The sequence below is a fragment of the Labrus mixtus genome, chromosome 8 (assembly GCF_963584025.1).
Source record: "Labrus mixtus chromosome 8, fLabMix1.1, whole genome shotgun sequence".
NCBI lineage: Eukaryota > Metazoa > Chordata > Actinopteri > Labriformes > Labridae > Labrus > Labrus mixtus.
Genome location: NC_083619.1, coordinates 26,639,743 through 26,663,111, shown reverse-complemented (window position 1 = coordinate 26,663,111; position 23,369 = coordinate 26,639,743). Strand labels below are relative to the sequence as shown.

Genomic DNA, 23,369 nt, shown 5'->3' with positions numbered 1-23,369 from the left:
TTACAGACAAAGATTCCGCTCCCTGGACGTCAACCCTGATGAGAGCCCTAAAGACTTGTGTGTGAGGCTCAAGGAGCTCTTTGGGAAATGGATCCAGTCAAAAGGTAAAAGCACAATTGAGAATGTTGTGCCCTGAGCTTCAGGTAGCGATCAAAGAGCATGACACAGATTCAGCAACGGGGGCTACCAAGCTGGCCGATGTCTTTGTGGCTGTACGGAAAAAGGGTCAACCATGGAGCTACAATGTTTGGAGGCAGACAAAGGACAGCCACAAACCAGCCCAACAGTTCCAACAGGGGGGAAGCATCCAGTGTGGGTAAGTCTCCCATGTGGGAGGGGCCAGCCAGCTAGCAGGCCAACAAAACCCTCTAGCAAAAAGGTAATTTGTTATTTACGCCCAGCAGCAACAGAAGTCCTAGTACAACAAGCCAGCCAGGCAGAGATTTTTCGACCCTGGACAGAAAGTGCTGGTGCTAACAAACTGTTGGCTAAATGGCAAGGACCGTGCAAAATCCTAAAGAAACTTGGGACAACCAGGTATCGACACCAAGGCACTCACGCTCCAGTAGGGTACTTCACATAAATCTCTTAAAAGTGGGTGCAGCGAAAAACAGAAGTGATGCTAATAAGTGTGCTGGATGAAGAAGAAGTGGATGAGCAATACTTAACTCTGTAGTGACCTGGTAGACCATGATCTCAGTAACCAATCAGATGGCCAACAAATTATTTGTATGATGACTTTTGCTAGTATTTTGCTTGGAATTGACAAAAGGGTAATTCCACGGCAGTTGTCACAGTTTTTTAGGGAACCTTTCTTGGGGATCTTTACGATTACACCCTTTGACCAATCGTTTGGTATCATCTTCCCCTCCCATATGGATGTGAAGAGTGGTTTGCAAGCAAGCCCCCGGACCACAACAAGGTGGCAATCCTTCCGGGAGCATGCACAAAAAGTACAACATTAAATTACCACAATGTAAGCAAAGACTAACACGTACAAGGCTCGATGAGAGAATAGTGCAGTGTTGGGTCGAGCAAACATGCTGAGATAACTTAAAATAAAATATATATATATGTAACAGATGAGTTAGTTTACTTGAGGAAGAGTTGTAACAGTATTTACATTGAGCGGTGTGATTGATATCAAGGGAGGATAATAATACAGATGCCTTCCTGCAGAGAGTAAAAATCACCACAAGAGGGCGCCTTCATCCTGCTAACCAGGGATGTAAAGATCCACTTAAGCACCTGAACTCAGTTTGTGCAGAAGAGAGTGAAAAGAAGTCAAACTACTTAAAGTTATTCACTAATTCCCTCTGATCTTCATTCATATACATCTGTCCCTGGATTCTGCTGCCATTCTTCTCCATATTACCAAGTGTATTTATGTAATTTCTAGTCAACAATACACTTATTAAAAGACACAATCACCGTACAGGTCCAGAAAAACCTCTTCAAGATACAAACTAAAACCTGAATTGCTTTTAATCTGTAAAAATATTGCTGGTTCAGCAAGCAAATGTAACTTGTTTAAATGTTAAAAGGTGTCATCAAGTCAAATTTGCATAAATATATTATTTTCACTTTTTACAAGCAGTTCAGACCTTTATTCTTTTTTAGTTATATATCTTGAAATAAGATTTTTATCTAGACTTTTCAGGTGACCATGGTTTACAATAAGTGTATTGAGCTGCTTTTGACCTTCTTAGTAAGATTTTAGTGTTAATAGAGGCCTCACTTGGAGACTGAACCAGCTTATTTTAGGCATTACAAAATAATAAATCCAATTAAAAAGGAGAGTTTTCAGGTAAATAAATACATTTTTTACAAAATTAAACTGTGATAAAAGAAACAAAAAGACAAACTTTCATTCACTCAGGGTTTTAGGGATTAGAGAGTCGCGTATAAGAAGTTCCTCTGTTCACTCAGTGAGTGATGGACGAGTGAGCGGCACACCCACCCACATATATGACAGAAAAGTAAGCTGGAAAATAACATTAACCATCGTGATATCAACAGAAAAGACAGATGTAGATTGATAAAAGTAGAAATATAAACTCAGAAAATGATAAAGAGTGAAATATAGAGCCATCACGGAGCGGATATTTTTATATTTTAAATATAGCTAATAAATGTAAAGAAAAGGCAGGCCTGGTTAAAGCTCTCTACATGGGAACAAGAAGGTATGATTTAGAGCTGTAACATAAGCCCATCAATCAATTAGTCAAAAGAAATGATGCCATACATTTTAATTAATTATAAAACATTCCAGATGTTTCAGGTTTTCCTGATTTTCCTGATTATAAATTAAATACTTTTTAGGTTTTGTTCTGTTGTTTTGGCCAGAAGAATACATTCAAAGATGTCACTTCTTCATCTTTCTCTTCCTCGGCTCCAGGTTCTTCGAGTACATCTTTTTGTACCAGAGCCTGGTGATGTTCCAGATTGACCAGAAGACGAAGGACTGCTCAAAGATCGCTCTGACCGAGGCCTGGGATCCCTTCCACATCCCAGCCAACTCCACCTTCGAGGACCAGTACATCATCGGAGGCCCCCGGGACAACGTGGAGGTCCAGGAGTGGTCGGACAGGAAGCCGGCACGTCAACGTAAACCTGGTTTTTAAAATATTTTTTAAACACAACACCAGAAAGAACATGCACAGACAGAAAGTCATAATCAAAGAAATAAGTCAGTATTAACTGCCAGTGACACGGATAGTCTCCCACTGTGAGGTGCATATGTGAACATCCAGGTCGAGAATATCCAGATCACTCCTCCTGAAATGACGGCTTAGGGTGCAGCCAGCATGACACCAAAATCAAACCATCCAAATTACATAAAGTAGGTTTATCTGTGGTAAACACATTGTCACAATCCAGGCCATCAGTGGTGATGGCAATGGTGAATGTGTGGTGTTGTGGCTAAACAAAGACCACCAACCAAAGTGAGTGTTGACAAGAGAGAGAGAGACTAAGAAACCAGCTTATATACCAAAGCCCAGTCTGCCCAGGTGCATGACATCAAATTAACTGGCTCCGCCCCTTTCTACCTGAAGACAACCTGAGTGGGGAGAGATACAAGACAACAGGAGGAGCACTGACACAGTCAGGGGTCGTCAGAACAGACTACGATCTTTTGCACTTCCATATCTGCTCAGTTTTTCAACACCTTGTGTTTCATGGAGGACATCTGTGTTAAAAACAGTTAAAGGCTTAATATGTGATTATTCACACTTCAAGTATATCCTCTGAAAATAACTCTGAGTCATGACTGTCTACAATGGGTGTAACACCCGAGTCCCACTGTCTGTGATGTTTTCAGAGTCCTATCTTCACTTTGTTTACATCGTCGGGACGGCCGGCTGACTCCTCCCCTCGTGTATAAAAGTTGTTTAATTGAGGGACTAGAGAAAAGAAGAATAACATACTGTACTCACTGCTTAACTGTGTTTCTAGATCACGCTCATTTCAGCTCATCGTCATCGTCATCACAAGCTGCTTCAGAAAACACCGGTGGCAGCAAAGTGACGCCTGCACAGTAAGCATTACAAATACGTTTCCCAGCATGCAACACAGACATTTATGAGTTTAATGAATGACTTTCATGAAGCCTGCATTGCACTTTCACAACAGAGCAACCTCTAAGCTGCTGTACAAACAACATGCAGTACTGGGGGCAGAAAGCCTTCTCCAAACCCTCCGATTCAAAGAAGAGTTCATCTCGTAAAATCTGAAATGAGAAGTGTTTTTAAAAGAGAAATGTTCTCTGTTGTAAACAAGTCTCCCTCCCCCTCCCTCTTCTTCCTGCTCTCAAACACAGCCAGCTCCACTCTGACTCTATATTTCTTGGTTCCCTCCCCTTTAGATCTACAAGTTGAGGATGGGTGTAACCAACAAGAGCTGACGTTCACTGAACGAACACATGCTGTGCAGATCAGAGGTGGAGCTAGTTTGATTTCTCAGGAAGTGAAACTCAGACAGTCGTTGTTACCGAGAGGAGAAATGGCACAGAAAGGAGTTCAGCTGGGTCAGGAAACTATTTCTTGTTCGATCTGTCTGGATCTCCTGAAGGATCCGGTGACTACTACCTGTGGACATAGTTACTGTATTAAAAGCCACTGGGATCAAGAGGATGAAAAGACAATCTACAGCTGCCCTCAGTGTAGGCAGGACTTCACACCGAGGCCTGTCCTGAGGAAAAACACCATGTTGGCAGTTTTAGTGGAGGAGCTGAAGAAGACTGGACTCCAAGCTGCTCCTGCTGATCACTGCTATGCTGGATCTGAAGATGTGGCCTGTGATGTCTGCACCGGGAGGAAACTGAAAGCCTGTAAGTCCTGTCTGCAGTGTTTGGCCTCTTACTGTGAGAAACACCTTCAGCCTCATTATGAACTACCTGTCTTTGAAAAACACAAGCTAGTGGAGCCCTCCAAGAAGCTCCAGGAGAACGTCTGCTCTCGTCATAATGAGGAGATGAAAGTATTTTGTCGTACTGATCAGCAGTCTATCTGTCTCCTCTGTTTAATGGACGAACACAAAGGTCATGACACAGTCTCAGCTGCAGTAGAAAGGAGCGAGAGGCAGAGAGAGCTCGGGGTGAGTCGACAAAACATCCAGCAGAGAATCCAGGACCGAGAGAAAGATGTGAAGCTGCTCCAACAGGAGGTGGAGGCTATCAATGGCTCCGCTGATAAAACAGTGGGGAACAGTGAGAAGATGTTCACTGAGCTGATCCGTCTCATGGAGAAAAGACGCTCTGATGTGAAGCAGCAGGTCAGATCCCAGCAGCAAACTGAAGTGAGTCGAGTCAGAGAGCTTCAGGAGAAGCTGGAGCAGGAGATCACTGAGCTGAAGAGGAGAGACGCTGAACTGGAGAAGCTCTCACACACAGAAGATCACAACCAGTTTCTACACGACTACCCCTCACTGTCACCACTCAGTGAATCTACACACTCATCCAGCATCAAGATCCGTCCTCTGAGGTTCTTTGAGGACGTGACAGCGGCTGTGTCAGAAGTCAGAGATAAACTACAGGACGTCCTGAGAGAGAAATGGACAAACATCTCACAGACAGTGACTGAAGTGGATGTTTTACTGTCAGGACCAGAACCAGAGCCCAAGACCAGAGCTGAGTTCTTAAAATATTCATGTGACATCACACTGGATCCAAACACAGCAAACACATGGCTGTTATTATCTGATGAGAACAGAAAAGTAACAGTAATGAGTAAACATCAGTCTTATTCTAGTCACCCAGACAGATTCACTTATTACCGGCAGGTCCTGAGTAAAGAGAGTCTGACTGGACTTTGTTACTGGGAGGTGAAGTGGGGTGGGAAAGGAGTTTGTGTAGCAGTCACATACAAGAATATCAGCAGAGCAGGGAGCTCACATGAATGTTTGTTTGGACGTAATGACAAATCTTGGAGGTTATATTGTTACAACAACAGTTATATCTTTTGTTACAACAATGTCAGCACTCCTGTCTCAGGTCCTCAGTCCTCCAGAGTAGGAGTGTACCTGGATCACAGAGCAGGTATTCTGTCCTTCTACAGCATCTCTGAAACCATGACTCTCCTCCACAGAGTCCAGACCACATTCACTCAGCCTCTACATGCTGGACTCAGGTTTGTTTATGTTGGAGACTCTGCTGAGTTGTGTAAACTGAAATAGACAGAAGTCATTAACGAGACAGATGTTTAACTTGCTGTGTTTTAAATCTTCAACTTGATTTTTATCCACGCTCGTTGCTGAGATTTGATCGTCGTCACCTGTCAATCAAACTTTATGGGCGGTCCTTTGACCTCTTCTCGTCTGTTCTGTAAATGTTTGAGTGTCTTTAAGTGACACTCCTTCCTGTGTCTGTTTAGCCGTGGACTCTTTCACTGCTCAGGATGACTTTTGTTCACCTGAACTGACATTTCTCTGCGTGAAAATATCAACTTCTCTCCACTCTCCATGTTTGATTATTTGTATTCATACATTTATATGCTGTTGTTTCTGTTCTGATTCATGAGTCTGAAGAGAGAGAGCAGCAAACTTTTCTTTAATGTTGATTTTTTCTTCTCACCACTTTGTACATTTGTAGAAAATCTATAAAATCACACTTAAAGAAATGAGTTAGTCAGAATAAATGTTGTTGTTCATATTCAAAGTAAAAAATGTCCTCTGAGGTATTTTAAAACTGTAATCCTCCTGATTAAATCAATAAGGAGATAAATCATCGTTTTCTTTTGAGTGAGAGATTCTGATCAAACAAACTGATTGTGTGGATGAAGTGAATGTGTTCATGAAATGATTGAACAAGAGACATTGAACACACTTTACTGATTTGATGTTTGAACAAACTGAAGTTTGACTTCCTGAATAAACACATGAACAAAATGTTTTCTTCTCGTCTTCATTGCAGGGTGTCGTAAGAAGCTGATGGAGAGTCAAACTCAGTCACTTTGTTCATGTGTTGGTGTTTAGAGCTGAAGAGCGTCTGTCACTCACTCTCTGTTCTTTCAGCTCTCCTCACTAAAAAAGATTTGCTTTTGAGGAATGAGCAGAGTTTTCTTTAACATTTTGACGTCTAAAAACATTTTGACAGACTTTTCTTTCCTATATTTCCAATGTGTCCTGAATGCAGCATCAAAATAAGAAGAATCAGAATCAGCTTTATTGTCCGCGTATGATTTCACACACAAGGAATTTGACTTCATTAGAACGATACTCTCTATGCACAAAAAGTACAACATTAATTTACAACAATAACCACAATGTAAGCAAAGACTAACACGTACAAGGCTCGATGAGAGAATAGTGCAGTGTTGGGTCGAGCAAACATGCTGAGATAACTTATAATAAAATATATATATATGTAACAGATGGGTTAATTTACTTGAGGAAGAGTTGTAACAGTATTTACATTGAGCGGTGTGATTGATATCAAGGGAGGATAATAATACAGATGCTTCCTGCAGAGAGTAAAAATCACCACAAGAGGGCGCCTTCATCCTGCTAACCAGGATGTAAAGATCCACTTAAGCACCTGAACTCAGTTGGTGCAGAAGAGAGTGAAAAGAAGTCAAACTACTTAAAGTTATTCACTAATTCCCTCTGATCTTCATTCATATACATCTGTCCCTGGATTCTGCTGCCATTCTTCTCCATATTACCAAGTGTATTTATGTAATTTCTAGTCAACAATACACTTATTAAAAGACACAATCACCGTACAGGTCCAGAAAAACCTCTTCAAGATACAAAATAAAACCTGGATTGCTTTTAATCTGTAAAAATATTGCTAATGCAGCAAGCAAATTTAACTTGTTTAAATGTTAAAAGGTGTCATCAAGTCAAATTTGCATAAATATATTATTTTCACTTTTTACAAGCAGTTCAGACCTTTATTTTTTTTAGTTATATATCTTGAAATAAGATGTTTATCTAGACTTTTCAGGTGACCATGGTTTACAATAAGTGTATTGAGCTGCTTTTGACCTTATTAGCGTTCTTAGTAAGGTTTTAGTGTTAATAGAGGCCTCACTTCGATGGCTATTCACCTGAATGGTACAGAATGTTAAGAAAGGAACTAAATCCAATGTTACTAGCATCATTTAATCAAACATTAAAAAATGGAAACCTACCTCCCTCATGGAAAGAGGCCATTATCACAGTAATTCCCAAAGGAGGTAAAGACAGAGAATTATGTGAAAACTATAGGCCGATATCGATGCTAAATTGTGACTACAAGTTGTACACATCCATTTTATGTAATAGATTTGAAACCTTTATGTCAGAATTGATTCATGAAGATCAATCGGGTTTTATCAAGGGAAGACAGATGCAAGATAATATAAGAAGGACGTGTTGGGGTTGTATCAAGTCAACTTTGGTTATATTCTTTAATAATTATTTCTAATTATTAATAATATAAATAAAATATCATCAAACTATGTTTAATCTCGTTTTGGGGCACCACCCTGTACTCAGGGAAATATAACCAAAATATCACTCAAATCAGTCTCAGATTAGTTATTTAATTAATAATATTATTAATAATTAATAACTATATTTAATAAATTGAAGGCGTGAGATCCGTACACAAAGCCTTCGCACCCAGCTTATATCACAATGTAAATACACCAGTAATCACAAACAACTGCTCTCTGAAATTATAACAGAATTTATTTAAACAAAGCAACGTCAATCCAAAATCAATGAACTTAATCAAACAAATAACTATTATAAACTAATCTAAGCAACAAACATTATCAAGCAAACCTTGTGAATGAGGTGTAAATGTGTGTGTGTGTGTGTGTGTGTGTGTGTGTGTGTGTGTGTAGAGGAGAGAGAGAGAGAGAAAACAAGATGGTGGAGAGAGACAATGCACCATGTGACTTCGTCACATGTGGACAAAATGGTGGACAACAAAGGAAGCCGTGTGGTTACCTTTTGAAATAGTTTTGAGCTCTCTGAGCTGAGTTCAGTAACTGTTACTTAAACACCAGAAAGCCAGTGGCCGGACTTTGATTCAACGGCAGGTACACTGGTCTTTCTGATTGTGAAAGCCGTTGACTGAAGGTAAACTAGCACAGCATTACACATATAGGTGAACACAGCAGTTCATCACAATAAAACAAATGCAGCAGCTTACAACAGATAATAAACAGAATGTGACGTGTCGTCAACAATGATGCATAATTATCAGTGGTTATAAAAGAAACAACTATTTCTGAAACTATTTCTGCCCAGACCAAAGCTCTTACTTGGGGTAACTCCTGGTGATCGTTGCAAAGTTGGTTAGATCGTCACTCTGTTGAATGTTGAATGATCAGATTCAGGCAGGGTTCCTTCGTGGCAGATGTAGGAGGAGGGTAGCGGGATTCAGATCTTCGACCAGAGCGTTGCTCTATAGGGTCTTCTGGTTACAGGAGCCGAGTTCTTTATGTGTCCTTGTGGATTCAGGGATCAGTGGGCTTCCTTCAGCGCTCCTGTCCAGTTGCGTTCAATGACGTCTTACGAAAAATCAAAGGAAAGAAACTCTTCTTTTTGCTCAAACCTGATAGCATCTGATTGCGCCCAAAACTCCTAAAAATATGCCGTGGAAGTAGTCAGCTGAATCCTCTGATGCTTGAATTCAGCATGCGAAGAGCTACCTACACTGAGCAACCTCAGCTCTGGAGTTTAATCTATGTAAGCCAAGAGGAGGAAAGGCTTTGTCTCGAATGCTGGAGTCCATCTTGTTGGAGAGGGTGTCCTCTGGTGTCGGCAGACCACACTTGAAGAGAAGGAAGCAATGCCTGGTGATTGCTTTTAAAGACTGGAGCTGCCTGTGGGTTTACCTCAGGTTCCGGTCCCCCCTTTACGTCACACGTAGTTGTGAAGTACCGCAGGGGATTCTGGGATAAAGAGTCCTTTTAGGCCTCTTTGTGATCTCAGTAAATAACTCAAAGAAACAGACTGTCCTAAGCCTGCGTGGCCCAACAGACGCTACATATAATTGTAGAAATACAAAGAAAAGGAGAAAGTGCTATATTAATTTGTTTGGATGCTGAAAAAGCTTTCGACAGCGTTCGCTGGAAGTTTTTATTCCTCTGCGTGGAGAAATTTGGGTTCAAGCAAGACTCAGTTAATTGCATTAAGACATTATATCAGGATCCAAGGGCAAGAATAAAAATAAATGGGAGTCTAACCAGAGAGTTTAAGTTAGAAAGGTCTACCAGACAGGGCTGCTGTCTGTCCCCTACGCTCTTCTCAATCTTTATTGAGCCGCTCGCTCAAGCAATAACGCAAAATGAAGAAATAAAGGGGGTGGAAGTGGGAGGCAGGGAGCACAAAATTGGGCTATTCGCAGACGATGTTTTGATTCATCTAAAACAACCAGACACCTGTCTTCCAAAGTTGATGACACTATTGGAAAATTATGGTTAAATAATATAAACTAAATGTGCAGAAAACACAGATCTTGCCATTTAATTACTCACCATCTAAAGAAATACAACAAACATATAATTTCAACTGGAGCAAAAGAACAATTCATTACTTAGGAATAAACATTACAAATACATTATCCAAATTGTTTGAAATTAATTACAAACCCCTTAACCAGGAAATGTTTAAGGATATGGATAGATGGTTAGTATATGTTAGATTTCAGCTCAAGGATTGAAATCATCAAGATGAATGTGCTACCAAGACTCAGTGTTTGCCGGTGCAAATCCCTCCCTCTCAGTTTCAAGAGTGGGACAAAAAAAAATCACGATTTATCTGGAATGGGCATAAACCGAGAATTAGATTCCCTACACTTCAGATACCCAAAGACGAGGGAGGCTTGGCACTGCCTAACCTCCAAGAATATTACTATGCCGCTCAACTCCGGCCCTTGATAGGTTGGTGTGATGCTAATTATTTTACAGGATGGGAGGAGATTGAGTTGAACATAGAAGGGTGCCACGTGCAGAGTATGATTGCGAACAGAAACATGTATAAGGAAAAGGAGGGATTATTGAATTCAATCACTGGGTTTACCTTAGGAATCTGGTTTAAAGTAGTTAAGAAATACAAATTGGAGGCAAAGATTTTGAGTTGGATGGCCTATGACACTAATTTCAAACCAGGGACTCTAAACCAGAGGTTTAAACAGTGGGCAGATAGAGGCATAACAATAATTGACACATTCATTGAAAAAGGAAAAATCAAAAGTTTTCTAAAACTAAGGAGAGAATATGACTTAGAGAACAAAGATTTCTACATGTACCTACAAATACAAAAAGGAGATAAAGCCGGATTCCCCATGTGAATTAAACAGATTGATTGTAACAATATGTAATGCATACAGAGGTACAGTCAAGAGAGTCATTTCAGTGTTGTATTAAAATATGGTGAGAAATAGAAAAACTTAAAGGAAGATTCTCACTTGTCCCACAGCCTTGCTGGAGACAGTGTGGGGAACACAATGTTGATCACGCTCATGTTTTTTGGCAATGTGTGAAAATGACTGAGTACTGGGATGAAGTGTGGAAAGGAATGAAAGCAATTTTAGGTTATGAACTTCCTAAGACTTGTGAAGTGCTGTATCTGGGAAATTTAACACAGGAAAATATACAAAGCAAAGACAGATACCTGGCTGGAATACTACTGGTGGCATCAAAGAAAGCTATAACAAGAAAGTGGTGTAAGGAGGACCCCCCCACTCGGAGAAACTTGTTGGACATTGTTGAAAAACTACATGATATGGAGAGCTTTACACACAGTTTAAGACTACAACAATCTGCATGCCAAGGAAAATGGATAAAGTGGACTGACTTTAAAACCCATCACAAAGTCTGAAGAGAATGGACGATTTAAAAGGAGGCTAAACTGACTATTGTTAACTGACACCAAAGATTGTATACTGTGTTTATTTTGATGTATCTTCATTAAGAAAAGCAAATAAAATATAAGTAATAAAAAAAAAATAGAGGCCTCACTTGGAGACTGAACCAGCTTATTTTAGGCATTACAAAATAATAAATCCAATTAAAAAGGAGAGTTTTCAGGGAAATAAATACATTTTTTACTAAATTAAACTGTGATAAAAGAAACAAAAAGACAAACTTTCATTCACTCAGGGTTTTAGGGATTAGAGAGTCGCGTATAAGAAGTTCCTCTCTTCACTCAGTGAGTGATGGACGAGTGAGCGGCACACCTACCCACATATATGACAGGAAAGTAAGCTGGAAAATAACATTAACCATCGTGATATCAACAGAAAAGACAGATGTAGATTGATAAAAGTAGAAATATAAACTCAGAAAATGATAAAGAGTGAAATATAGAGCCATCACGGAGCGGATATTTTTATATTTTAAATATAGCTAATAAATGTAAAGAAAAGGCAGGCCTGGTTAAAGCTCTCTACATGGGAACAAGAAGGTATGATTTAGAGCTGTAACATAAGCCCATCAATCAATTAGTCAAAAGAAATTATCCCATACATTTTAATTAATTATAAAACATTCCAGATGTTTCAGGTTTTCCTGATTTTCATGATTATAAATTAAATACTTTTTAGGTTTTGTTCTGTTGTTTTGGCCAGAAGAATACATTCAAAGATGTCACTTCTTCATCTTTCTCTTCCTCGGCTCCAGGTTCTTCGAGTACATCTTTTTGTACCAGAGCCCGGTGATGTTCCAGATTGACCAGAAGACGAAGGACTGCTCAAAGATCGCTCTGACCGAGGCCTGGGATCCCTTCCACATCCCAGCCAACTCCACCTTCGAGGACCAGTACATCATCGGAGGCCCCCGGGACAACGTGGAGGTCCAGGAGTGGTCGGACAGGAAGCCGGCACGTCAACGTAAACCTGGTTTTTAAAATATTTTTTAAACACAACACCAGAAAGAACATGCACAGACAGAAAGTCATAATCAAAGAAATAAGTCAGTATTAACTGCCAGTGACACGGATAGTCTCCCACTGTGAGGTGCATATGTGAACATCCAGGTCGAGAGAATATCCAGATCACTCCTCCTGAAATGACGGCTTAGGGTGCAGCCAGCATGACACCAAAATCAAACCATCCAAATTACATAAAGTAGGTTTATCTGTGGTAAACACATTGTCACAATCCAGGCCATCAGTGGTGACGGCAATGGTGAATGTGTGGTGTTGTGGCTAAACAAAGACCACCAACCAAAGTGAGTGTTGACAAGAGAGAGAGAGACTAAGAAACCAGCTTATATACCAAGGCCCAGTCTGCCCAGGTGCATGACATCAAATTAACTGGCTCCGCCCCTTTCTACCTGAAGACAACCTGAGTGGGGAGAGATACAAGACAACAGGAGGAGCACTGACACAGTCAGGGGTCGTCAGAACAGACTACGATCTTTTGCACTTCCATATCTGCTCAGTTTTTCAACACCTTGTGTTTCATGGAGGACATCTGTGTTAAAAACAGTTAAAGGCTTAATATGTGATTATTCACACTTCAAGTATCTCCTCTGAAAATAACTCTGAGTCATGACTGTCTACAATGGGTGTAACACCCGAGTCCCACTGTCTGTGATGTTTTCAGAGTTTTCAGAGTCCTATCTTCACTTTGTTTACATCGCCGGGACGGCCGGCTGACTCCTCCCCTCGTGTATAAAAGTTGTTTAATTGAGGGACTAGAGAAAAGAAGAATAACATACTGTACTCACTGCTTAACTGTGTTTCTAGATCACGCTCATTTCAGCTCATCGTCATCGTCATCACAAGCTGCTTCAGAAAACACCGGTGGCAGCAAAGTGACGCCTGCACAGTAAGCATTACAAATACGTTTCCCAGCATGCAACACAGACATTTATGAGTTTAATGAATGACTTTCATGAAGCCTGCATTGCACTTTCACAACAGAGCAACCTCTAAGCTGCTGTACAAACAACATGCAGTACTGGGGGCAGAAAGCCTTCTCCAAACCCTCCGATTCAAAGAAGAGTTCATCTCGTAAAATCTGACATGAGAAGTGTTTTTAAAAGAGAAATGTTCTCTGTTGTAAACAAGTCTCCCTCCCCCTCCCTCTTCTTCCTGCTCTCAAACACAGCCAGCTCCACTCTGACTCTATATTTCCTGGTTCCCCCCCCTTTAGATCTACAAGTTGAGGATGGGTGTAACCAACAAGAGCTGACGTTCACTGAACAAACACATGCTGTGCAGATCAGAGGTCGAGCTAGTTTGATTTCTCAGGAAGTGAAACTCAGACAGTCGTTGTTACCGAGAGGAGAAATGGCACAGAAAGGAGTTCAGCTGGGTCAGGAAACGATTTCTTGTTCGATCTGTCTGGATCTACTGAAGGATCCGGTGACTACTACCTGTGGACATAGTTACTGTATGAACTGTATTAAAAGCCACTGGGATCAAGAGGATGAAAAGACAATCTACAGCTGCCCTCAGTGTAGACAGGACTTCACACCGAGGCCTGTCCTGAGGAAAAACACCATGTTGGCAGTTTTAGTGGAGGAGCTGAAGAAGACTGGACTCCAAGCTGCTCCTGCTGATCACTGCTATGCTGGACCTGAAGATGTGGCCTGTGATGTCTGCACCGGGAGGAAACTGAAAGCCTGTAAGTCCTGTCTGCAGTGTCTGGCCTCTTACTGTGAGAAACACCTTCAGCCTCATTTTGAAGTACCTCCATTAAAGAAACACAAGCTAGTGGAGCCCTCCAAGAAGCTCCAGGAGAACGTCTGCTCTCGTCATAATGAGGAGATGAAAGTATTTTGTCGGACTGATCAGCAGTCTATCTGTTATCTCTGTTTAATGGACGAACACAAAGGTCATGACACAGTCTCAGCTGCAGCAGAAAGGAGCGAGAGGCAGAGAGAGCTCGGGGTGAGTCGACAAAACATCCAGCAGAGAATCCAGGACGGAGAGAAAGATGTGAAGCTGCTTCAACAGGAGGTGGAGGCTATCAATGGCTCCGCTGATAAAACAGTGGGGAACAGTGAGAAGATGTTCACTGAGCTGATCCGTCTCATGGAGAAAAGCCGCTCTGATGTGAAGCAACAGGTCAGATCCCAGCAGCAGACTGAAGTGAGTCGAATGAGAGAGCTTCAGGAGAAGCTGGAGCAGGAGATCACTGAGCTGAAGAGGAGAGACGCTGAACTGGAGAAGCTCTCACACACAGAAGATCACAACCAGTTTCTACACGACTACCCCTCACTGTCACCACTCAGTGAATCTACACATTCATCCAGCATCAAGATCCGTCCTCTGAGGTTCTTTGAGGATGTGACAGCGGCTGTGTCAGAAGTCAGAGATAAACTACAGGACGTCCTGAGAGAGAAATGGACAAACATCTCACAGACAGTGACTGAAGTGGATGTTTTACTGTCAGGACCAGAACCAGAGCCCAAGACCAGAGCTGAGTTCTTAAAATATTCATGTGACATCACACTGGATCCAAACACAGCACACACACATCTGTTATTATCTGATGAGAACAGAAAAGTAACAGTAATGAGAGAACAACAGTCTTATTCTAGTCACCCAGACAGATTCACTGATTGGTGGCAGGTCCTGAGTAAAGAGAGTCTGACTGGACGTTGTTACTGGGAGGTGAAGTGGGGGGGGGGAGGAGTTTGTGTAGCAGTCACATACAAGAATATCAGCAGAGCAGGGAGCTCACATGAATGTTTGTTTGGACGTAATGACAAATCTTGGAGGTCAGATTGTTACAACAACAGTTATAACTTTTATTACAACAAAGTCAACACTCCTGTCTCAGGTCCTCAGTCCTCCAGAGTAGGAGTGTACCTGGATCACAGAGCAGGTATTCTGTCCTTCTACAGCATCTCTGAAACCATGACTCTCCTCCACAGAGTCCAGACCACATTCACTCAGCCTCTACATGCTGGACTCGGGTTTGATTGGTTTCCTGGAGTCTCTGCTGAGTTGTGTAAACTGAAATAGACAGAAGTCATTAACGAGACAGATGTTTAACTTGCTGTGTTTTAAATCTTCAACTTGATTTTTATCCACGCTCGTTGCTGAGATCTGATCGTCGTCACCTGTCAATCAAACTTTATGGGCGGTACTTTGGCCTCTTCTCGTCTGTTCTGTAAATGTTTGAGTGTCTTTAAGTGACACTCCTTCCTGTGTCTGTTTAGCCGTGGACTCTTTCACTGCTCAGGATGACTTTTGTTCACCTGAACTGACATTTCTCTACATGTAAATATCAACTTCTCTCCACTCTCCATGTTTGATTATTTGTATTCATACATTTATATGCTGTTGTTTCTGTTCTGATTCATGAGTCTGAAGAGAGAGAGCAGCAAACTTTTCTTTAATGTTGATTTTCTCTTCTCACCACTTTGTACATTTGTAGAAAATCTATAAAATCACACTTAAAGAAATGAGTTAGTCAGAATAAATGTTGTTGTTCATATTCAAAGTAAAAAATGTCCTCTAAAACTGTAATCCTCCTGATTAAATCAATAAGGAGATAAATCATCGTTTTCTTTTGAGTGAGAGATTCTGATCAAACAAACTGATTGTGTGGATGAAGTGAATGTGTTCATGAAATGATTGAACAAGAGACATTGAACACACTTTACTGATTTGATGTTTGAACAAACTGAAGTTTGACTTCCTGAATAAACACATGAACAAAATGTTTTCTTCTCGTCTTCATTGCAGGGTGTCGTAAGAAGCTGATGGAGAGTCAAACTCAGTCACTTTGTTCATGTGTTGGTGTTTAGAGCTGAAGAGCGTCTGTCACTCACTCTGTTCTTTCAGCTCTCCTCACTAAAAAAGATTTGCTTTTGAGGAATGAGCAGAGTTTTCTTTAACATTTTGACGTCTAAAAACATTTTGACAGACTTTTCTTTCCTATATTTCCAATGTGTCCTGAATGCAGCATCAAAATAAGAAGAATCAGAATCAGCTTTATTGGCCGCGTATGCTTTCACACACAAGGAATTTGACTTCATTAAAACGATACTCTCAATGCACAAAAAGTACAACATTAAATTACCACAATAACCACAATGTAAGCAAAGACTAACACGTACAAGGCTCGATGAGAGAATAGTGCAGTGTTGGGTCGAGCAAACATGCTGAGATAACTTATAATAAAATATATATATGTAACAGATGGGTTAATTTACTTGAGGAAGAGTTGTAACAGTATTTACATTGAGCGGTGTGATTGATATCAAGGGAGGATAATAATACAGATGTCTTCCTGCAGAGAGTAAAAATCACCACAAGAGGGCGCCTTCATCCTGCTAACCAGGGATGTAAAGATCCACTTAAGCACCTGAACTCAGTTTGTGCAGAAGAGAGTGAAAAGAAGTCAAACTACTTAAAGTTATTCACTAATTCCCTCTGATCTTCATTCATATACATCTGTCCCTGGATTCTGCTGCCATTCTTCTCCATATTACCAAGTGTATTTATGTAATTTCTAGTCAACAATACACTTATTAAAAGACACAATCACCGTACAGGTCCAGAAAAACCTCTTCAAGATACAAAATAAAACCTGGATTGCTTTTAATCTGTAAAAATATTGCTAATGCAGCAAGAAAATTTAACTTGTTTAAATGTTAAAAGGTGTCATCAAGTCAAATTTGCATAAATATATTATTTTCACTTTTTACAAGCAGTTCAGACCTTTATTCTTTTTTAGTTATATATCTTGAAATAAGATGTTTATCTAGACTTTTCAGGTGACCATGGTTTACAATAAGTGTATTGAGCTGCTTTTGACATTATTAGCCTTATTTTAGGCATTAAAAAATAATGAATCCAATTAAAAAGGAGAGTTTTCAGGGAAATAAATACATTTTTTTACAAAATTAAACTGTGATAAAAGAAACAAAAAGACAAACTTTCATTCACTCAGGGTTTTAGGGATTAGAGAGTCGCGTATAAGAAGTTCCTCTCTTCACTCAGTGAGTGATGGACGAGTGAGCGGCACACCTACCCACATATATGACAGGAAAATAAGCTGGAAAATAACATTAACCATCGTGATATCAACAGAAAAGACAGATGTAGATTGATAAAAGTAGAAATATAAACTCAGAAAATGATGAAGAGTGAAATATAGAGCCATCACGGAGCGGATATTTTTATATTTTAAATACAGCTAATAAATGTAAAGAAAAGGCAGGCCTGGTTAAAGCTCTCTACATGGGAACAAGAAGGTATGATTTAGAGCTGTAACATAAGCCCATCAATCAATTAGTCAAAAGAAATGATGCCATACATTTTAATTAATTATCAAACATTCCAGATGTTTCAGGTTTTCCTGATTTTCATGATTATAAATTAAATACTTTTTAGGTTTTGTTCTGTTGTTTTGGCCAGAAGAATACATTCAAAGATGTCACTTCTTCATCTTTTTCTTCCTCGGCTCCAGGTTCTTCGAGTACATCTTTTTGTACCAGAGCCTGGTGATGTTCCAGATTGACCAGAAGACGAAGGACTGCTCAAAGATCGCTCTGACCGAGGCCTGGGATCCCTTCCACATCCCAGCCAACTCCACCTTCGAGGACCAGTACATCATCGGAGGCCCCGGGGACAACGTGGAGGTCCAGGAGTGGTCGGACAGGAAGCCGGCACGCCAACGTAAACCTGGTTTTTAAAATATTTTTTAAACACAACACCAGAAAGGACATGCACCGACAGAAAGTCATAATCAAAGAAATAAGTCAGTATTAACTGCCAGTGACACGGATAGTCTCCCACTGTGAGGTGCATATGTGAACATCCAGGTGGAGAGAATATCCAGATCACTCCTCCTGAAATGACGGCTTAGGGTGCAGCCAGCCTGACACCAAAATCAAACCTTCCAAATTACATAAAGTAGGTTTATCTGTGGTAAACACATTGTCACAATCCAGGCCATCAGTGGTGATGGCAATGGTGAATGTGTGGTGTTGTGGCTAAACAAAGACCACCAACCAAAGTGAGTGTTGACAAGAGAGAGAGAGACTAAGAAACCAGCTTATATACCAAGGCCCAGTCTGCCCAGGTGCATGACATCAAATTAACTGGCTCTGCCCCTTTCTACCTGAAGACAACCTGAGTGGGGAGAGATACAAGACAACAGGAGGAGCACTGACACAGTCAGGGGTCGTCAGAACAGACTACGATCTTTTGCACTTCCATATCTGCTCAGTTTTTCAACACCTTGTGTTTCATGGAGGACATCTGTGTTAAAAACAGTTAAAGGCTTAATATGTGATTATTCACACTTCAAGTATCTCCTCTGAAAATAACTCTGTGAGTCATGACTGTCTACAATGGGTGTAACACCCGAGTCCCACTGTCTGTGATGTTTTCAGAGTCCTATCTTCAGTTTGTTTACATCGCCAGGACAGCCGGCTGACTCCTCCCCTCACGTATAAAAGTTGTTTAATTGAGGGACTAGAGAAAAGAAGAATAACATACTGTACTCACTGCTTAACTGTGTTTCTAGATCACGCTCATTTCAGGTAAATTTACATGCAGTCTGAAGATACGAGCATAATAAAGATCGCTAGCATTAGCATGCTAACACAACAATGCAGCGCGAGTTGTTTTGGTTTCATTCTGGTGCTCAAGGGCGACATCTACTGGATCAAAAAATCACATATAAAGCCTTTAAACATCTTTTAGATTCTTTGGGAAGTTTAAAATACAAAGTGTCCGTGCTGCTTGAATCCAGTGTTTGTGTACGTTCTTCCTGCAGCTGCTTCACAATAAAAATGAAGCTTCATCAGATTTAAGGAGCAACTTCTGCTGGATATAAACCTCCAGTTCCTCTTAGAGCTGCTGTGACCTTTTCTCGTCTCTCCACCAGATGAGACCTGGGTGGGCGTTTACACCCTGAAGGACTGCTACCCCGTGCAGGAGACCTCCGCCAGGAACAGCAGCGTCACCACCTCCACCCGCTTCTTCAACCTGCAGCTGGGCATCAGCGACCCCGACGTCGAGAGGATGTCGGAGTCCGGCTGCTGAATGCCCTCACCTTCAATCTTAGATACTTAAAAGGGATAATCTCGCTGAATTCTTCTGTTACATAAATGTCTGTGAGGTCACAATCGTTTGTCTGATGAGTTAACACAAGAAGAGTTTTTATTCAGCAAAGATCTAATTAATGACTTCTGACGATGAAACTGTTTAAATGCTCCTGTGACCGTTTGTTTTCCTGAGTTTGGAAGTTGTTTTGGTGTGAATGCAGGATTAAACCAGTTCTTTCAGTAAGCGCCGGCTGTCACATAAACAGCCTATGAGTCACTTAGTTACTGCTGGCTGCTGTTTTCTATTATTGATTCTAATAACATTTAATTCACTAACTACTTACGACTCGCTTTTGCTGTTTGTGTGAGAAGCTTCAAATCAATGTGAGCATGAGAAGAATGCCAGTCTGTCCGTGGTCAGCCCCGCCCTGCATGCTCTGAGCGTGACAGAGTGTGGAGGCGGGGAGCAGGCTTCAGTGTTGCATACATACAAGCAGAATATTTGAAGACAAGAGGAAGAATTGCATTTATCTGCACAGAGAGGGCTCATCATCATCACAAGCTACTTCAGAAAACACCGGTGGCAGCAAAGTGAAGCCTGCACAGTAAGCATTACAAATACGTTTCCCAGCATGCAACACAGACATTTATGAGTTTAATGAATGACTTTCATGAAGCCTGCATTGCACTTTCACAACAGAGCAACCTCTAAGCTGCTGTACAAACAACATGCAGTACTGGGGGCAGAAAGCCTTCTCCAAACCCTCCGATTCAAAGAAGAGTTCATCTCGTAAAATCTGAAATGAGAAGTGTTTTTAAAAGAGAAATGTTCTCTGTTGTAAACAAGTCTCCCTCCCCCTCCCTCTTCTTCCTGCTCTCAAACACAGCCAGCTCCACTCTGACTCTATATTTCCTGGTTCCCTCCCCTTTAGATCTACAAGTTGAGGATGGGTGTAACCAACAAGAGCTGACGTTCACTGAACAAACACATGCTGTGCAGATCAGAGGTGGAGCTAGTCTGATTTCTCAGGAAGAGAAACTCAGATAGTTGTTGTTACCGAGAGGAGAAATGGCACAGAAAGGAGTTCAGCTGGGCAAGGAAACTATTTCTTGTTCGATCTGTGTGGATCTCCTGAAGGATCCGGTGACTACTACCTGTGGACATAGTTACTGTATGAACTGTATTAAAAGCCACTGGGATAAAGAGGATGAGAAGACAATCTACAGCTGCCCTCAGTGTAGACAGGACTTCACACCGAGGCCTGTTCTGGGGAAAAACACCATGTTAGCAGTTTTAGTGGAGGAGCTGAAGAAGACTGGACTCCAAGCTGCTCCTGCTGATCACTGCTATGCTGGATCTGAAGATGTGGCCTGTGATGTCTGCACCGGGAGGAAACTGAAAGCCTGTAAGTCCTGCCTGCAGTGTCTGGCCTCTTACTGTGAGAAACACCTCCAGCCTCATTTTGAAGCAGCTCCATTAAAGAAACACAAGCTGGTGGAGCCCTCCAAGAAGCTCCAGGAGAACGTCTGCTCTCGTCATGATGAGGTGATGAAGATGTTCTGTCGGACTGATCAGCAGTCTATCTGTTATCTCTGCTCTGTGGACGAACACAAAGGTCATGACACAGTCTCAGCTGCAGCAGAAAGGAGCGAGAGGCAGAGAGAGCTCGGGGTGAGTCGACAAAACATCCAGCAGAGAATCCAGGACAGAGAGAAAGATGTGAAGCTGCTCAAACAGGAGGTGGAGGCTATCAATGGCTCCGCTGATAAAACAGTGGTGAACAGTGAGAAGATCTTCACTGAGCTGATCCGTCTCATGGAGGAAAGACGCTCTGATGTGAAGCAGCAGGTCAGATCCCAGCAGCAGACTGAAGTGAGTCGAGTCAGAGAGCTTCAGGAGAAGCTGGAGCAGGAGATCACTGAGCTGAAGAGGAAAGATGCTAAACTGGAGAAGCTCTCACACACAGAAGATCACAACCAGTTTCTACACGACTACCCCTCACTGTCACCACTCAGTGAATCTACACATTCATCCAGCATCAAGATCCGTCCTCTGAGGTTCTTTGAGGATGTGACAGCGGCTGTGTCAGAAGTGAGAGATAAACTACAGGACGTCCTGAGAGAGAAATGGACAAACATCTCACAGACAGTGACTGAAGTGGATGTTTTACTGTCAGGACCAGAACCAGAGCCCAAGACCAGAGCTGAGTTCTTAAAATATTCATGTAACATCACACTGGATCCAAACACAGCACACACACAGCTGTTATTATCTGATGAGAACAGAAAAGTAACAGTAATGAGTAAACATCAGTCTTATTCTAGTCACCCAGACAGATTCACTGATTGGTTTCAGGTCCTGAGTAAAGAGAGTCTGACTGGACGTTGTTACTGGGAGGTGGAGAGAAGAGCAGGAGGAGTTTCTGTAGCAGTCACATACAAGAATATCAGCAGAGCAGGGATCTCAGATGAATGTAGGTTTGGACGTAATGACAAATCTTGGGTGTTATATTGTTACAACAACAGTTATATCTTTTGTTACAACAAAGTCATCACTCCTGTCTCAGGTCCTCAGTCCTCCAGAGTAGGAGTGTACCTGGATCACAGAGCAGGTATTCTGTCCTTCTACAGCATCTCTGAAACCATGACTCTCCTCCACAGAGTCCAGACCACATTCACTCAGCCTCTACATGCTGGACTCAGGTTTGTTTATGTTGGAGACTCTGCTGAGTTGTGTAAACTGAAATAGACAGAAGTCATTAATGAGACAGATGTTTAACTTGCTGTGTTTTAAATCTTCAACTTGATTTTTATCCACGCTCGTTGCTGAGATCTGATCGTCGTCACCTGTCAATCAAACTTTATGGGCGGTCCTTTGACCTCTTCTCGTCTGTTCTGTAAATGTTTGAGTGTCTTTAAGTGACTCTCCTTCCTGTGTCTGTTTAGCCGTGGACTCTTTCACTGCTCAGGATGACTTTTGTTCACCTGAACTGACATTTCTCTGCGTGAAAATATCAACTTCTCTCCGCTCTCCATGTTTGATTATTTGTATTCATACATTTATATGCTGTTGTTTCTGTTCTGATTCATGAGTCTGAAGAGAGAGAGCAGCAAACTTTTCTTTAATGTTGATTTTCTCTTCTCACCACTTTGTACATTTGTAGAAGATCTATAAAATCACACTTAAAGAAATGAGTTAGTCACAAAAAAAGTTGTTGTTCATATTCAAAGTAAAAAATGTCCTCTGAGGTATTTTAAAACTGTAATCCTCCTGATTAAATCAATAAGGAGATAAATCATAGTTTTCTTTTGAGTGAGAGATTCTGATCAAACAAACTGATTGTGTGGATGAAGTGAATGTGTTCATGAAATGATTGAACAAGAGACATTGAACACACTTTACTGATTTGATGTTTGAACAAACTGAAGTTTGACTTCCTGAATAAACACATGAACAAAATGTTTTCTTCTCGTCTTCATTGCAGGGTGTCGTAAGAAGCTGATGGAGAGTCAAACTCAGTCACTTTGTTCATGTGTTGGTGTTTAGAGCTGAAGAGCGTCTGTCACTCACTCTGTTCTTTCAGCTCTCCTCACTAAAAAAGATTTGCTTTTGAGGAATGAGCAGAGTTTTCTTTAACATTTTGACATCTAAAAACATTTTGACAGACTTTTCTTTCCTATATTTCCAATGTGTCCTGAATGCAGCATCAAAATAAGAAGAATCAGCTTTATTGGCCGCGTATGCTTTCACACACAAGGAATTTGACTTCATTAAAACGATACTCTCTATGCACAAAAAGTACAAAATTAATTTACAACAATAAACACAATGTAAGCAAAGACTAACACGTACAAGGCTCGATGAGAGAATAGTGCAGTGTTGGGTCGAGCAAACATGCTGAGATAACTTATAAT

The 23,369-nt window shown here is 41.1% G+C and overlaps 4 protein-coding genes across 4 annotated transcripts; all 4 read left to right on the top strand.

Moving 5' to 3' along the window:
* The first annotated feature begins 3,490 nt into the window (after positions 1-3,490).
* On the top strand, positions 3,491-6,388 carry LOC132979553 (tripartite motif-containing protein 16-like). Its single transcript, XM_061045459.1, has 2 exons — positions 3,491-3,538; positions 3,866-6,388. The coding sequence occupies exon 2, from the start codon at positions 4,003-4,005 to the stop codon at positions 5,671-5,673; it is 1,671 nt and encodes a 556-aa protein (XP_060901442.1). The 5' UTR covers positions 3,491-3,538; positions 3,866-4,002; the 3' UTR covers positions 5,674-6,388.
* Positions 6,389-13,234: 6,846 nt separating this feature from the next.
* LOC132979552 (tripartite motif-containing protein 16-like) lies at positions 13,235-22,918 on the top strand. Its single transcript, XM_061045458.1, has 3 exons — positions 13,235-13,267; positions 13,595-15,904; positions 22,686-22,918. The coding sequence occupies exon 2, from the start codon at positions 13,732-13,734 to the stop codon at positions 15,412-15,414; it is 1,683 nt and encodes a 560-aa protein (XP_060901441.1). The 5' UTR covers positions 13,235-13,267; positions 13,595-13,731; the 3' UTR covers positions 15,415-15,904; positions 22,686-22,918.
* LOC132978548 (mammalian ependymin-related protein 1-like) lies at positions 17,540-19,452 on the top strand. The gene is made up of 3 exons (XM_061043751.1): positions 17,540-17,546; positions 17,818-18,078; positions 19,295-19,452. Exons 1-3 carry the CDS (start codon positions 17,540-17,542, stop codon positions 19,450-19,452), a joined length of 426 nt encoding a protein of 141 aa, XP_060899734.1.
* Positions 20,274-22,918, top strand: LOC132979550 (tripartite motif-containing protein 16-like). The gene has a single exon (XM_061045456.1). It carries the CDS (start codon positions 20,524-20,526, stop codon positions 22,201-22,203), a length of 1,680 nt encoding a protein of 559 aa, XP_060901439.1. The 5' UTR covers positions 20,274-20,523; the 3' UTR covers positions 22,204-22,918.
* Positions 22,919-23,369: the final 451 nt, after the last annotated feature.